We start from the raw sequence: 18,179 nt of genomic DNA on the forward strand, positions 1-18,179 counted from the left end.
AAATGTATGAGCTTTAATAATAATAATAATTGTGCATACATCTCAATTGGCTACAAAACCTACCAACATTTGATATGATCTCGTGGGCCAAATATAATTACACCACAGGCCAGATTTGGGCCACGAGCCTGAGTTTGACACCTGTGCTCTAGAGTGTATTTTGCCATAGATAGAAATCTAATTGTAATATTTACATAAAATGTCCTGTCTTTTCTAAGATATTCCCGACCAGATAAAAAAAACCCTCCAAAAATAAGGTGAAAAGCCATAATGGACATAAATGATTTAAAATCCTTGAAGATAATTTTTTGACATTCTCTGTTGGAGCTTTTAAAAACCCAGACAGGTGGATGGAGTATTGGCAGTGACACAAATGATATTGCTTTGTCTTTGAAAAGCTCCAGTAAAGCTGTTCTCTGAATTTTCTGCTTACCCTAAAGCCCACTGGCTCATGAAGCCTGTGTTTTACCATCACACACATCCATCATTGGGTCAAGAATCATATCAATACTTGCCCATTTCCCCATTTGGGGGAAGCTGAGTAGATCAATTCATTTAAAAGGAACCACAGCCAGACATGCGTTTTAGAGATTAGAGCATATATTGGCTGGTCATCTGATGGAGGCTTGAAGGTTCATTAAGTCAATGGAATCCTTAATCAATGGCCAAACTTTAAGTACAGGCTTTTACGGTTAGTATTTCTCCTGCATATTTAGTTACACTTGTGAGAGAGAAAGCACTAAACAGCTGAGGGCTTGTTTGAATGGTGTTTACCATGTGTTTTTCTTTTGTTTACTAGGCCAAGACTATAACTCAAGCAAATGAGTTGTTATGAGACATGGTGTAAGAATAGTATTGTTTTTTGAATCCTAAACAAAACAAATTATAAATCTATTCAACCTAGCACTGTAACACAGAAACATTTCAGAGACCAAAAAAAACCCCATGATTGTATCTCAAAGTCAAAGAAGCATTAATCCTGGCAAAAGAATACAGACCAATGTCAAAAACCGAACAGATACCATCATGTCATCACCACATGGTTGAAAATCTCTGGCTGCAGCTGCCCGTGTCCATCTCCAACTAAATCATGGGTCATATTCTGAGTGTGACTCTGGAGTGTCACTTCTATCCACCTGAATTACTGTTTGTGTGTAATGCAGGGGAAGAAGCAGCACACACTAAGAAGCTGTTGTGTCCTCTGATTGATTGTTAAGTGTTGTCCAGTCTCCACTTAACGGCCTGAACAGCAGAGAGCAATCTGTTACTGAGGGTCTCGTGGGGATGGGTCTGGTCGTGATTAATCTTCAGTGGATCTCTGAAGATGTCTCAAAGAACCAAGTTTTACCAGAGCCGTGGTCAGGTCAGAGAAAGTGTCCTTAAACTTGAGACGGTGTTGTCGCACAACCTGAGAACTACGTGGAGCACACTAAATAGTGGAACCACTTTAGAGAACAATGTGAGTGGAAGATTCAAGCTATTCCAAATGTCACCGCCATTTATGAAGTCAAGGTTAGAAAACAAGGAGACAGCAGGGAACTGATTTCAATCTCAATATTTTCTTTTTTTTACCCCACAGCGTGAAACTGCACTGATTTGTTACTTTATTTCTTTGTTCAATGTGAATAGCAGTTTAGTTGAAATCACAGTGTTTAAAATGAGCTTCAGTAGAGCTGTGGATGTGTTGGCATAGGGTGGAGGTGGGGGACTCCACAATAATCCTATCTATAAAACAGGGGCCCTGCAGAGTGGTTTTGGAGAGCCATATCATCAAAGCTCCAAAATTATTTTGGCACTCGGTCCTTATTAATCAAATTCACTTTAAAGCAAGATTTTAAACGGAGGTTTACGCCTATATCAATGAAATAGGATCTTAAACCATTTCCAAAGTATTAAATGTTGTTTAAAGCAATGTACAGTATGGAGTGACCTTTGACCCGTCTTAACTTCTTCCTACATGTTAAAATCATTATCATTACAAGTACACTGTAACATGAAACAGCTACGTAGCAGACACCACTGTGCATGTTAAATGTTTCAACACATACAGTGGTGTTTAGTTGCTTTGTAAGAGCCTGTCTATGTTGGCAAACATTTAAAAAAAAAGAAAAAAAAGAAAAGCCAATGCTGCTTATTTGTTTGTTTATTTTTCTCTGTGTTTTATTTTTATATTTATTTCATTTTATCAGTGTACCAACACTTGGGTTGTGTGATTATATTCTGGCATCATTGTTAAATGGGAAATTTAACTTTTATGTGTCTAAATGTCACGGCTTTGCTTAATGTATTTTGACTGAAAACAAAATCAGTGAGTTTACCTGTTTTTTTTTACCTAAGGAAGCCTGTACACGTACACAAACCCACATTCAGCCCGTACCAGCCGCCGGAGCTGTCGGCTTTCTGCTGTCACGTCAATGTGTTCAGTGACCACGGTGCCTGGCGTTAGTCTCATTACAGAGAGATCAACGGGGACATGATGCTTCATAGCAGAGGGAACCTTCTCCAGCCCCCTGAGAGGTCTACTCCTCCTCTTATCTCAAAGGTCACTCTTAGTCACTCATATATAAAACAGCATCACTCAAACCACACACCCATGCAACCTGGCTGAGATCAGCAGCCGAGAGATGAAAACACAGCAAAAATGCAGACGTAAAATTTAACTGATGTTAATTAGCCCATAAAAGAGTGAATATTATGGCCCTACATTTTTGGATTATAATTAAAAATGTATTATTTCACTTGCCAGAAGTCTTAAACCATATGAGTAAAAATCTACCATCAAATGGATGGTTAAGACTTGCATTATTTTACCGACAAAAGTAATGGACAATAATTATCCGAATGAAATGACATAAAATTAAAGCCTTGAAGCCCACATTTGTCTTTTATTCTTCACATATTCTCCTACATTCACTGTTTTTATTTGTATTGTCAAAGATTAAATGACATTCAAAAACAAAATAACATTTCTGTCAACAATTGAAAACCCAGTAAGTGAATTTTGTTATGGAGTGTACTTTCTGTTCTTTAGATGACACAGTGACTGGACAACGATGGTGGCAGCTAATAACACTGCAGTGCCAACAGCAGTTCCTCGGGATCTGAGCAGCTGTTCTGTAGTCTATATTGGCCTGTTCTTCAAGTGAAGAAAAAAAACAGCAACCTAGATGAGAATTTTGTGCTTCAGTGGCTATTGAAAGATGAGGCAATAAACTGCTAAACTTGAGTAATCACACACTCCCTGAGGAATTTCTCAAATGGGGATGGTCAAAAACCTTGAAATTTGAGCCCCTCGCACATGGCCCCGGCTTCAGCGTTTGATGAGATTCATTATTGCAGGGAGCCGAATACAAGTGTCTCCTGATTACAGGGCCCACCATTAAAAGTTCCCACCAGTGTGTGTTTCCATGGTGGAACGTCAATGGGATTAAAATCTCAATTCACTCCAGTCAATTCTCCACTAACAAGATTTCATTAAGAGCAGGCAGGGAGGAAAATGGAGTAGAAAGCACTGAAACAGCTGGACTATAAATTATAAAAATGTGCTTTCTGCTAACTGAACACACCTTCAGCTAGCAGATGCATTATTATTTAATGTTCAGAGGAGCTGGTTTTATGTAAATTGCCGTCTTCTATTCTTTTTAGCCGCCTTCTCAATGCCAGGTACTTCCAAACCAAGCACAGGGAGAGATTATGCAAACCAATTAACATATGAAAATAACGTATTAATATAGTGTCTCTGAACTGTATCCAATCAGTTCCTTTCCACTGGCGTGTGTACAAAACAATTAAAATTAAATTTATACTGCACTTCCTTAACATATTCTGCAGAAAATGGAATCAGTGAGCAAATGCTGACAAAAGTTTTACAGGCCCAGGTTTTTTTTTCCCCTTAAAGGCACACTGACTTGAAGCATATTTATAAGAAGCCGTGCTAATAAATTCCAGGCTTTGTTCCTCCCTAATGATATGTGCATCTGAGACAAAGCACTGAAATCTATAGTGGTAGCCAGGTGCTAATGAATGGCTTACATTATGTTGTCCACTAATTACTAGCGGGCCCGTAAATAAAACAGAAGACAATCAATTAGTGGCTAACGTGTGTTTGTTTGTCACGGGCAGCCAGTTCCTTCAGGCCAGAGACGCTGCATTAGAGCTGCCTCTTCGGGGTGTAATTTGGACACATAACGGTATGAATTTTACATTATGTACTTCACAATGTCTACTCACATTAAGGGTAAATTAATATCTACCAACTTTAAGCAAACAAAGCACTTGGTAATTTTATTTTTTCTAGAAAGTTCTACCCACTGAATTAAACAAGATCAATTCAACAGGCGACCATCATTCTTAGGCCCTTTGAAAGTCACAGTTCCCAAAGCTCGAAACAAAGCTCCTCCGGTTTCCCAGACACCAACTGGCTGACGTGTCACACATGATTCGAACCAGAACAGGGGAAATCAGGGTGCATTAACACTGCATGTAGAAGGCACTAACTGAATGATCCCAGCATTATGCAGCCACTGGCCTGGCCTATCTGCGTAGTTTGATGCATAATTTGAGCATTAATGTAATTTACATTTTAACACACTCCCAAAAGTAAACTGATTAGTTGATAGTTATCTCCTAATGCAGGCAGGGGACAGGATTACACATAACAAGGTTGGCCTTGCAGGAACACAGACAAAGAGACAAAGCCTGCCAGTAGGACACACACCAGGGAAGCATGCACACAATGAATCGTACACACACACACACGTAGTAGCACAAACTTTTAAGGCAAAAAGGGTTAGTGTTCAGATTTTCTGTCCACCAGTATCCATCTGTCTTTTAATTTTCCCTGACCTTTAAACAGATCATACCAATAAGAATTGAATTGAATTGAATTGAATTGAAAATACTTCATCATTTCCCTGGAGACATAATTATCTTGCTGCAGTCTTGGACAGCAGGAGCAAATGTGTAAAGAATAGACTTTGCCCCCCAAGTGTAGAACAAAACAGGGGGAAAGGTGCAAAGTTGCAAAAACAGAACAAATAACATTAGTCAAATACAGGAAAGCAGACACATACACAGGAAAAATATAACAACACAGGTTACTGGCTATGTTGTCTTTGCAGACCAGAGACCACTGGATTAAAGGGACTCGGGTTCTGGCAAAGTTTCAAGAGCAGGCATTTTGAAGTGCATTGTTTGAATCCATTAAAAAATTAAATAAAAAGTACATCAGTAGATCTAAGACATCAGAAGTATTTTAATCTGGTAGTGACAGAGTTCCTTCCTTTTCTTTGGACAAATTAGTACCCCCCCTCCCCCCCAAGTGACAGAGGTGTTCTAAAAAAAGGTGCAACAGAGTTGCAGATGCAACGTTCCCACTGGCTACATCTGCTCCATTCTTTCATCTTTCACCATTGTTAGGTAGAAGCTGTCACATTAGGTTGAGAATCGTGGCTTCCCACCCCCAAGTACCTTTTTTTTTCTCCATTCCAGCAGTTGGCAGTGTGGCAGACCCATACAAAGGAGCATGCACCAGGAGCACAGAGGGGAGCACCGTTAGAGGAAAAACAGTTTGGGAATTAAGGTCATTAATTTTCCACTTTCAAGGGCTGCCACACAGACGGAGATAAAGTCAGCATAAATATTCCAACGAAGTTTCTCCTGTTTTTTTTTTTTTTTTCCCTTCTCGCCATATTCATCGGCAGCCCATTTATCTCCATGCTGTCAATTAGAAGGAAAAGCAAAGAACTAATTAGGAACTGTGCAATTTTAATTAGCTGTTTTGATAATTAAACTAATTGGTTCCCTTGTGTTTCTGCAATGTGTGCTGAGAACTTTTTTGATATCTGGGCAGCAGATTTCCCGTCCGCTGGTTAATTAGTCACTTTTGCATTAAAAAGAAGCCTTCCCTAATAGCCTTAATTTGCAGTTGAAAAGAGAATCTACCATCAATAATTTGTGTAATTGGTAGCCGTTTGATTGTAATTTAGAGGCACGGCTGGACAGCTCTGCATGTCTAATTCTTAATGACTGGGATTAAAGTTGGATTAAGTGTTTGGGAAAGGGATTCACTCTCTCTCCTTCCCTACCCACCAAATGACACCTTGTCTTCATGTGCACTTAAAACTGACTGGAGGTGAACAACAGGGTTTCAACTTTTCCCGCAACCAGTTACAGGGAATTAATACTGATAACTACTACAATTAATTTACCTTATTCTCGCTCAGATAATGTGGGTGGGCAATGGTGGGGTGGTAATTCTAATTTGCATGAATTTATTTTATCTGCTGCAGCATTGCTCTCTGCTTGTATTTTCTTTTGTTGTCCTTCTGATGCAAGTGGTGGGGAAGTGTTTACAAATGATTTCATGGCCAATAGGTGGCAGTGAACTCAAATCGGGTCAAAATTACAGAACATAAACAGAGAGAAACATAGATTTCACATTAAAATTCAGTCACAGCTATTTCAAAGTAGAAACACTGATTAGCTCTGTTCAGTACTTCATGTTTGGTCAAAATATTGTTGGAAGAATCCTAACAGTCCAAATATTGAGGAGCTCTCATTACTCACTAAGACGTGTCTGCCTTTGGTGCATTTCATACTATTGTATATATGCATTGAACAATTTAATCCTGAAAAATCCAATCTAAAAACATAAGTTGCTCTCATGAAAAAAGTGAGACCCTTTTGGTATAAACACAATTTTTTCACAGATCCAACCATGTGATTTGACATGTTGTTCTACTGCTACCATTTTGTAGGCGTTTGATGTGAAAACAAGGCAGCAACATTCCACTAGGGGGAGCAGCACCTTAGATCTAAGGGTAAAAAAACAGAAGTCAGCTTTGCTTATGATCAATAGTCAGTCATGTACTTCATCATTTTCTTTGTCAACATTAGACCCTATGCAGATACAGTATTTCTGTTGAATATCAGAGTGTCTCCAGACTCGTGTTGGTAAGTGCGATCCAAAAAACAGTAAATGACATTGGTGTTTACAGGTGTCAGCTTAATGCTGGAATAAATTTGAATATTGCTAGAAGCCCAGAAACTCAGAGTAAATGCACATCATTCAGCGTATTAACTATCGGCCACCATCTTTATACATTTACAACACGGAGCCCTGCCAGTGCTCTGATTAAAAAGCACCATTCATTCCACTTAGCGAGAACACAATTAAGGGACACGGCTTTAAAAGCCCAGCCCGAAGCCTCTCCCCACCCCACATAAAAGAAGCACTCTCCACTGAGCCCTGCCTGTAAATATCATGTTCGATATGAGGTTTTAATCTGCTTAGCCATTCTGAACTATAGAATTGGCTCATCCTTTCTCTGAAACCCCTGTCCAATGGCTGTGTGCCTGAGGACGAATGGGAACACAACACTAGTGTGCTATCTGATTAGGTGGGGTTAATTACAGAGCACTGTTTTGTAGTGCTTGCATTTGAGAGCCACCCATAAATAGATGGGCATGGGTAATGCATGTTCAGAAATGAATTTTAATTAACTGTGTATCATCGAAGCCCACTCAGGGGCTTTTTTCTAGTGTGTACTGACCCTGCTGTTGATGTGGAGTGGGAAAAGGTCTGCACCCAAGACACCGCTAGTTGGGCTGGAGTGTTCAGCTGGGCTCACAGGAGCAGGGTATCTTACACACACAAAGTTGTGTCTTTACACAAAGGTAATGTGGGTAATTTATATTGATGAGAACAGCTGTGATTGAGTGGCACTGAGAAACCACTGCACTTGTCCAGATTGCGATTATAGTTGCAATTCAAGCTGCACTGAGACATACAGTATAGTCTCCACTTCATTTTTCCAAATGGTGGGTCCTGACCCCAAAGTAGGTCAGAGGACTGAGGTAATCTGTTCATAGAAGTTCCTTTTGAACCCTTTTTTTTCTTATACGCTGCCTCATTACATTCAGTACTGCCTCTAATGTTGCATATTGTCATTTTGTCTCATCATTTGAAAGTACTACTTGAAAGTATTACTAAATCATAAGTTTCAAGGACTAGAACCATGAGACTTTTGGTTAGTTTGATGTGATTTCAGCACATCAAACCAAACTACAACAGTGATGGAGTCACATGTTATTTGGGCATTTCCTCCATATGTGGTAAAACTATAGACATAAAATGAAGTGTATGTAAAACTACGGCTAAATCAGTTTCAAACACAATTCCACGTCGCTCTCTGTGGACAGTTAGAGTCAGTTTTGTCATTAAATATTTGCATGCAAGTAGAAAAAATTAAAAGGCGGATGGTTGAATCTGATTGTTCAGTGTGTGAGCCATGACAGCATGATCATTCAGTGATGTACAAAGATGATTTTGTTTTGCAGGTTAACCATGCTTGTTGACATAATGTTTGGTTTCTATTATTATTATTTCTTGAAACTGTTCCCAGCTAGCAGTCACTAGCATCATTTGATGCACGTCATCATCATTTATGAGCTACACTGAGTAATTAAATATACTAACTGTTAGTACTATATATGCACTACATGCTTTTGGACTGCTGAAGTCCGGCCTGGTATGTACATGAAGTCAGGCTTTCTCGGAGAGAGTTCCAACCATCAAATCTAAAAATGTACTCTTGTGCTCGGACAGATGTTTGAACTCAGAATGATAAGTGACAGTCCCATTGAAAGTGACTGGTTTTTCTAACATGAACTGCAGCTGACGTTAGGTGATTGCAGCGTATTGAGAGCTCCATCCATTATTTCTCACCAGTCACACAAACCATTATGTTCTTTCTTGGAAAAGTCTTTACATTGTATTTTTTAATCCAGATGTCAAGGAGCTGTTTGAAGCCAGGCTCCAATAATACTGAACCAAGCTTCTCCCTTTTGTGGAACCGGTTTCTGTGTGATTGGATTAATTATGTGTCACTCACTTTGCTAGAGGTCAGCAAACATACATTCTCGGTCATAAGTCATCAATCTATGTGACCGTGGAGATGAAAAGTCAAGCATGTCAGCCAGGAAGCTGGACAGAGAGGGATCAGCCCATTGATTTCAGGGCCAAACCCAATCACACTACGGCCTGCTGCCCTGAGAACTGAAATTATCCCTATGGGCTACATACAGCAGGGTTTATACTGGAGCAGGAGCCCATCAACACAGACTCCAACATGTATTTGAACACAAATACTAACATTTGAGGTAATTGTAATTAGTAGTAAATGATTATAATGTTGTAAAAATGTTGATGGAGGAGTACAGCATTTTTATTAGTGTGCTCTGTGCTATAGAACACCTATGTTTCACTTTTCATAATCAGTGGACAATCACTTTTGTTTGATTAACATAAATGTCACTGACACATTTTTATGTTATGAAATGAAATGCTGTGACTAAGTGCACTCAGCTAAGAGGCAACGGTGTTTAAGATGCATTAGGAGCACCACCTGCTGGGAGGGAAGTGGTTTCGTGTTTAAAAACCAAAGTGATTTCCCACTCTTCCCATTTTCCTCCTGGTTCACGTCCATTTAATTTCATGAAACTAGTCTTGTATGAATATGAGGGAGGGAGGGTCTATTGATTTGAAAAAGTTTGTGAAGTTATTATCGCAATTGTTTACTTTAACATTTATTTTAGTCTGTGGGTAGAGTGTTGTTGTATTTGATGCAAAATGTTAACAGAAGGCGAGCACAGACTGAGCAAGCTCACACCACAGAAGACAGCCTGCTGGCTTGCTGACGAACCAGCATTATTGCAGCTATACCCCCAACTCCTCTCTTCTAAATGGCTGATCTTTGTTGGATCTCACCCTTAATTGGTTAACAGTCTCCGCAGGGCAAGTGAAAGTGGTGCTATTTAAGGCACCGCCACGAAACAGCAACACTTTCATCTTGGCAATAACAGGCAACAATTATATTACCAGATTCAGAGCTGAACCTTCTATCTACCCACTAATCAAAAACGCAGCCCATCTGTTGTGCTGCCTCTTTTGAAAGTGCAGCCTGTGTATGATGACTGTGTCTGGACACTAATTAACTGCTAAACACACCACAATTAGATGTTATTCCTATTCGGTTCTGCTGGAAAGAGGCACGGAGACTAAATGGATTAGGCGAGTTTTTACATTTATGTTGATTTCAGTGTACTATGGAGCAGCATCCTCCCTCTCTATCTCTCTGGGTCTGTTTTTAAGGCTCTCTCTCTCTCTCTCTTCCTTTCTTTCGTATGGTCTTTACTGTGTGTGTGTGCGCGCACGTGCATCAATGCGCTTGTGCACGCGCACCTTCAGTGTGGCACACTACTCTCTCTCTCTCACGCACGGTCGTACGCACTGACACACACGCACGCACGTGCGCACGCACGCACGCACACTTTCCCTTGAAGGTGCTATTGTGTTTTGTCAGAATTAATGAGAAAAGTTCCCTTGCCCTAGGGGTAATTAGTGTCCTTGGAGTTAAATAAGCTAATACTTAGACACCTCTGGCACAAGCAATTATGTTTGTGTATTGAATAATTGATTCAAAGAGGGGGGAAGGGCTGCTAATCAGATCTGAGCATAATGAATTGATTTAATTAACAGGGGAATCCGAGGGTCTGTGGAAACTGCGCGCATTTATTCAGTAGCAGCCGAGGCGAGCGCGGCACATAAACTGAGAGAGAGAGGAAGAGAGAGAGAGGGGAAGAGAGACAGAGAGAGAGAGAGAGGCGGTGCGAGTTTGCTTTTAGCAGTTGTCAGATTTGCAATTGGATTTGTTTGAATTTAGTTGCTTGTGGGAGCAAACGAGCAGGAGAAAGAGAGGATATCATTAGAGAGCGAGAGCCGGAGCTCAGTCTGAGCGTCTGATCCGAGCTGCACTTGCACAAATAGGCGAGACTCCGTCTGTAAACGCGTTTCCTTGTTTGTTTCATTTTTTCTTTCGCATGGAATTCATCAAAAGCGACCAACGAGCTTTCACGCTGTTTATTTGCCTTACAGTTGTCTCCGGATAGAGGCATCGCGCCGCGCTATCATTCCGTCTGTGAGTTATTAGCCCAGTAATAGGACAGAGGAGAGCATACAGACGGTAATTCAGCTTCACTCTTACAATTTACCTTTATTTAATGTTCATTTTATTGGCTTTTAGTGGTTTTAGTCTAGTCCGCCGCGCGTCTCAGAGCCATTTCCAGTAGAAGCTGTGCGCAAACCGAGCGGTGCATCCTGCTGGAGCCGAGGACGGATCGCCCGGGGAAGGACTCCTCGTTCCTCAGGACGATGGTGTTGGACAAGGAAGAGGGTGAGTAACATGTCTCACCAAAATGTGCACGAACCCCGGGGAAACAAGGGGGAGAGGAGGGGGGGCAGAACTAGTGACATTTACCACGTCAAGTAACCCGGACCCTGCGCACCCGCAGCCTCCGCTGTCACGGCTTTGTCCGCCCCGCTCGGTCACGCACAGGGTCCGTGTTTCACTGAATACAACGGCAGAGTTTATTTTATTTATTTATTTATTTTTACATGCACTAATAAAAGTTACGGTGCTCTGTGTCACAAATGCAGCTTGCACTGACAGCAGACGCGCGTTAGTATTTTGGAAGAGTTCCATGTTTTGGTGTGCTCGTGTCGCTCAGATGCGTGTGCGCCGGACTTTGAGGCTAGTCCACAGACGCTGCAGTGCATGTGGCTCCTCTGGTCTCCCCTCCTTCCTCCCTCTCTCCCTAAGTGCACTCTGCGTCTGTGAAGTTAGCGAGGCAGCCTTTGACATCAGCACGGGATGGGAGATGACAGCAGAGTGCTTTTAACTTGATTGCAAATTATGGATAGCGCCGTGCAGCGTTCACTCACTCTCCATCCAAACAGGCCTGCTTGCATTACTTATCCATTTCAATGTATTTAGGTTAATGGGTGAGGCAATCTAATTAATTTTAATTCACATCAAACTCGCCTCTAATGAAGCCGCGTTTGGATTAAACTGATGAAGAGATGGGCTCTCTGCATTTATCACAGCCAGGTCTGAATGACATTCATTATTGTGTTTTAAGAGAAGTGAATTAAGCATCACTAAACCATCGCATTAGTTACCGTTAACTGGTAGGAAACCTGACTACTTTATAATGTTTTTTTCTACCTTTTGTGACTTTTAAAAGTGGGAGTACATTTTTTTTACTCGCATCAAATATATTTTACTGGCACATTTGAATATACTCTAGGCTCCCCCTCTAAAAGTGATAAATGAATTTGCAAATCAGTATTTATGTTGGGAAATGGATATCTCATTTCTAATAGTAGAACATCATTTCACTTACACATCTAAATAGCAATAAAAGGATTGTGGGCAGAGACATAAATTGGTCTGTCTGGCTGAATCCATGCTGTGCTGCTAATGTATCCAAATTAACTCAACTGTAAATTGTCTCCTTTAGATGTCTGTCGGGCTAAAAGTTCCCCATATGATTCATGATTCAGATTGCTTTTAACAGTTATTGGCTAAGCAATATGGTAAATGTACAAGGTGATGCAAATGGCATTAGTGGGAAAGGATGCACAAGAGCATGTAATGCAGTCAATACTACATTAACTACTGATGCCCAATTACAGAACCAGGGAGAGTGGCTTTTAGGAACATTAGGACTTGGAGAAAAGCTGAGATCACCTGCTGCTCATTGCCTAAAAGCTTCACCCTTTATTTGCTGGGACAGAGCAGCAGATCCAGCATTTTGACTACGTAGGTTGTCAACAAAGCTGCTCGGGATCCGCTCTCTTTCACTGTAGTGCCTCTTAGCGTTTATTGCCTCTAAAGTTATAGGCTTGTCAATTCAACCCCTTTTGTCTAATGTATCCATTTAGTACTTACATTTATACAGCAAATGCTTGCTTAGGTAAAGATGGAGGTGTGAATGGATCATTCTGAGTGACCGTGTATGATTACTGTGTGTGTGTGGCAGCATGATTCATTTGCATGTCCAGACTGTGTCTTATGTCCTTATGTGTTGAATAAAACAAATCACGTCTTGTCAAAAGTTTGAACTCAGAGATCATAAAATAAGACTAAGACTCTTTTTTTCTGAATTCAGCATTCTCCTGCAAAAGTATGGGAATGTTTGTTTTTTTTTCAAAAAAAAAAAAAAAAAAGATGCACCTGCAATAGAAAAATCCCGGCTCAAAGTAAGTTTTCTGGTTCAGGTTGCTCGTTGTAATAGCCTCATCCGTCAGAGATTACGTTCCTGCCTGAGATGAATCACCGTACAGTCTTATTCAAATGATGCACTCATTAGCTCATAATATGTGCTACCTGGTAAAGCGCTGATACTGAGAGCACAGAGGAGGAGTATATAACGCCAGCGCTGCTCCATGAAATGACCTAATATGCAGGTCGTAGTTAGTAATGAACAGCAACACACGCTCCAAAATATTCCGTGTCAACATTTTATTTCATCGGACGACATGACGGTTCCAAATTTCATCTAATTTAAGGGGAAAAGGCAACTCAGCCGTTTTCTCTCCTGCTTCACACCAAGTGCAGAAGAAGAAAGTAAGTTCCCCCTGATGGCATATTTTTGCTGAACATTAACACCACTACAGTAGACTCTTTAAGAGAGCAGAGCAGAAGGAAAAAAACCCTCCAGCCACTGATAAATTTCAGGTTACCTCTGCCTGTTAATTTATGAGCCTGTTATCATCCTGTCCAGTGAAATTTGTGCATTCATAAAGCATATGATTCAGGAGCAATGCATCAGATGAAAACAGACTGGTGACCTGACGATTGCTGTAATAAAACTTTGGCTCCAGGCTCTGATTTTTATTTTGAAATAATAAGAATTGCTTCATTCTTACCGGTGTTACCATGGTAATACTGTCTTGTAGCAATGTTATATTGATTTAGAAAGTGGACAGTAATATTTCTTTTCTGTTATTTGGTTTCTGAGGGTTGATTTCTAATTTCCAGTTGGAGATTACTTTTATGTGTTCCTTAAGTCTTTTCACTTTTACAAAGGAATGCAATTTGCTCCCCTGTATTTGCTTTTTTTTCACAGCTTATTGGTTTGCTCCAACTTCAAAATTAAACTTGGCCATTTCAAATATTGAAATTGCGTCTGGTTTGTGCTCTGGGCTTGAAGAATATTACCAACATGCTGCTTAGTTGGGTATTTTCTAGTTACTTATCTTTTTTCTCTTCCTTTTTTAATAAAAGTTGATTTAAGGCACTGGCATTTACTGGGCTGTCCCTTTAGAAATTGGCCACATGCCGGCGTCAAGACCAAGTAGAGATGTTGTATCTATATTATTTGTTAAATAATTAAAACAATAAAACAAAATCTCCTTGTTCGAATTTAAATATGCAGGAATCTGTATGATACAGCACTGCAGTAAAAAATGGACTGCGCCTCTCTTTGTGAACACACCCTCAATGCCTCAATGCTGATACGTTATAGTTGCCTAACTTAAAATCAACAAAACTTTGTGCCAATTCCAGGGTGAATGATTAATTCTAACTAATCTCACTCTGATCTTACAAATGCAGAATCCTCATAGGGGACAATTAACTCTGTTGCAGTGAAACCTCTAGATCCTTATCGGTGCCGATCATTTCACATCTAAGAGCGCGGGAGATGTGTATCATTTTTCATGATTCCTGGCAGAACTTAAAGGGCTTGAACTGATACTTGAGAGACTGAAACACCCACTATCCTTGGTTCAGACAACTTCACCGTGACACATGAAATGATCGTGTATGTGGTGACGCGCAAGGCACAGTAAACAAACCTGGCATCATAACAATGACAACATTGACATCATATACAGTATCACAATAGATATTACATCAAATCAGTGGTTTAATTGGTTTTCGCTGCATTCTAAAGTATTTTGACACTCTGAGGTAAAGTGTGACTTTGAACTACCTTGGAGGAAGAAAAAACCTTTACAGTTTCATGACAAACGCAGACACACAACTGTTCGCAAAAAAGAGACGACAACGTAGTGTCTGTACAGAGCTGAACGGATATAAATATATGGGCGTTTGAAGAAAACACTAGAGAAAGATGTAGGAATATGTGGAAAACCAGTCTTCTACTCGCTTGTCATGGCAAAGCTGGCCTTTTTCTGAGTGCTGCGCTCCATGTAGCTATTGGAATGGAAATGTTGTTATTTTTTATATTTGTAAAGAAACCTATTAAAACATTTATTATTCAACAACAATAATTGTGAAGCTGTTGGGATGAGCTTCTGTCCAAACTACAATGTCACCAACTATGGTTCATTAGCAGCTCAGCAGTCTTGCATAGTAAGACCTTCACAGTGCCATGTCAGCACTTTAAAACTCATCTGACTTCGCATTATCATTCTACTGAATGGAAAAACACCTTCTTTTTTAAAAAAAAAAAAGACAGTTTCAGGGGTGAGTTTCATAGGTTGGGTAGTATGCTGGCACCTCAGCAAAATTGGAGTTCCTCAGGGTTTTGCTTTAGGGACATGCCATTTTGATGGCTAATTCCCAACTTGGAAAAGTCTGCAAACTATAAAAGTTAATTCTGCAACCAATATCCATAACTTAGCAATAAAACTGACTGAGGTTGTTGGTGACATTTTTGCATTTTTTTGTTTCCGTTCATTTGTTAATCAAAATTTAAACGAAGCAGCGATAAGCTAACTCTAAACAAGGGCAAAACCAGCTAAAAGCATATTAGCATTTTATAGGTTGCAAGCAAAATGAAGACAGTGTCTGCAATATGAATGTAACAATACACTCAACCCACAATACGATATCGTTCATGATATCTGATACAAAATAAGCTCCAGACAAATTATGACCAAATACAATGATTCGTTATTTGTAAGAATTATGTAAAATACCGTTAGCAACTGAAATGGCCTTGTTTACATCACAAAATGATGGTTATATTAAATATCAGAATACAAAAAATGTTGAACTTAGGCTACGTTGGGACGTGGCATCTTAGTTTTTTAGCGGGTCACAACCAATGATTTTAGGCACATCTTTATTTAGGCATATACTGCCACCTACTGTGCTAGGATGTGTAGTGTTATGGTATGACCACTGACTTTTTGGAATAACACAGCCTAATCCTTACGTTTGGTGCACAATTTTGTATTGATTTTTAACAGATTGCAGATGTATCGTTACATCCCTAGTCTGCAAACAACTTGCATCTGTTTTTATGCGCAATTAGTTCTTGTAACATCTTAAAATTGTCTGCGTGCAATAACTTGCACCACGCAGCCACATTAAATTAAAATAGGAAAATCTTTGATGAAGCTTGCATTACCATGATGGAGGAAAAGGGATGAAGGAGGCTGCACTTCTCCTCTAAGATAATGCTGCTTTTTTGTTGGGTAAATAGAAAAGCCTGGGGTGCATTCTCCTTAAATAAGATCCACCGTTGTGAGAACTAATCTCTTATTGAATGACCTTCACTAAATCAAATCTTAAAGAGCTATTTAAAGTCTGTGATTTTGAAGTGGGGGGCGGCGGTGGGAGAGGAGGGGGTCTCAACCTCTTAAAGCTCGTAAATTAGGTTTTGGAAATTGGGGTTATTGATTAAATCTGTGCTTAACTAAGATGTTTGCAATTTAGCAAATATCAGAGTCACTTGACGTCGACCACCTACACACATTCACACAAAACACAATATCACGATAATCTGATTTACAAACGTCACAGTATCATCCACTCCCCTGATCCGATAGGATCTCTTTTCATTTTGATCAGATATGTCGTCTCTTGTTAAAGTGTCAATTTATTTTAGTCAGTGGAAGGGACAATTCCTTCAGGAAACAGGGTAAGACTCTTTATTATGAGGTAATGTAAAAAGTGTTAAAAAGGAATCCATTTAAAAAGCCATCTTCCTAATCAAACACCAGGCAGCAGAGCTTCCCATCCCATTTGGCACAACACCCAATCTTCACGAAGACCACACCAGCCTCCCTCATTATTTACCCCATCAGGTGTGGCAGTAGGTGCCTGAATGACATTATAGGCCTGTGCTGCCAAATAACTGCACCCTGTGGGGAATTTGCATTATTCAAGATTAAAGTGCCTCTCACAGAGCACCACAGTATGGTGTTCCTTCTTCCCCTCCATTTTCGACACATTGAGGACCCTGAATGGCACACCTGTCTCCTGGCATATACTCTGAAATAATAAGTCAGCGGTAATTGCTGGGGAGTGGGGAGGATTTTGTACATCACGTCCTGACCTCATGAGTGACACAAACTTTAGAGGGCTACATTTATTCCCCACCAAATGCATTTTTAATGTAGACTAAAAAGTGTTTTGTGCATTATTATGTTCCAAATCGCAGAAATTTTCTCCGACAGTTTTAATGGTTTGATTTTTTTTCTGTTCTACCTGGAATTCTAAAGAGGCAGTCTTGATTGCCTGTTTTTATAAAAGTCAAAAGTACATAAATTAAATTTTTCCCCCCCATCTCTTTATGAAACACCAGATCTTGAAAGATGAAAATCCCTTAGGTCATCGAAAGCTTGTACTATGATTAGAAAAATATTAAATGGTAGCAACCTTTAATGATATGAAAAATATTAAATGGTAGCAACCTTTAAAATAACAGTCTAAGGTGCAGTGATCCTGCATCATAAAGCTATCAATAAACATGTCATTTCCTCCTCCTCCTCCTCATTCATCTTATTCCCTTGCTCATTTTCTCGCTCATCTCTTTACTGTGTTTCTGCTGCTGACAGTTTACCTTACAGAGCTCTAATCTCACCCTGCTACTGAGCAACCGAGTGTTGGAACAAGTCGCCTTCTGTAATAGTTTAGAAACTCTGCCAATTTCATGTCTTAAAAAAGCAGCAACGAATTTAATTAGAAAGCTGTTGCATATCGCTGTGATACATTTCTTTTAATTAACCCCAAGTGAATAAATTAAAAATAATAGGGGGCTGAGAGGTGCGGAAAAAACACCCTAATGAAGTTTTGCTTTAATTGGTATGAAGTCTGCAGCCAAACCACAGTGAGAAGTGAGATCCAGGAGTTAACAATGCCTTCTGTAAGCCCCAGAAAAGGGCACGGGGCCTTAGTGCTGACTTCAAGTGTAAGAAATGCACCTCTGACGTGATGGAAATGACCATAGGTTGGGAGAAAAGGCAGTCCTGTTTCCAGGCTGCTCTGCTGAGACTCCCCATGCCGTGCTTGAAGCTGGGCCAGTGTTAGTGCAGCCCTAATGCGACTGACTCATTTGGAGCGGATCAGGAGTAATTATGG

At 40.1% G+C, this 18,179-nt stretch overlaps 1 protein-coding gene across 1 annotated transcript in view; it reads left to right on the forward strand.

Annotated features, from left to right (window-relative positions):
- The first annotated feature begins 10,562 nt into the window (after window positions 1-10,562).
- The window catches only part of lmo1 (LIM domain only 1), a 24,131-nt gene continuing 16,514 nt past the window's right edge, over window positions 10,563-18,179 (forward strand). Inside the window, exon 1 of the mRNA XM_008310771.3 lies at window positions 10,563-11,234. Within this exon, the coding sequence (XP_008308993.1) occupies window positions 11,213-11,234 (22 nt within the window). The 5' untranslated portion in view covers window positions 10,563-11,212. The remainder of the gene's footprint in view (window positions 11,235-18,179) is intronic.

Source organism: Cynoglossus semilaevis, chromosome 5, assembly GCF_000523025.1.
Source record: "Cynoglossus semilaevis isolate Cse_v1.0 chromosome 5, Cse_v1.0, whole genome shotgun sequence".
Taxonomy (NCBI): domain Eukaryota; kingdom Metazoa; phylum Chordata; class Actinopteri; order Pleuronectiformes; family Cynoglossidae; genus Cynoglossus; species Cynoglossus semilaevis.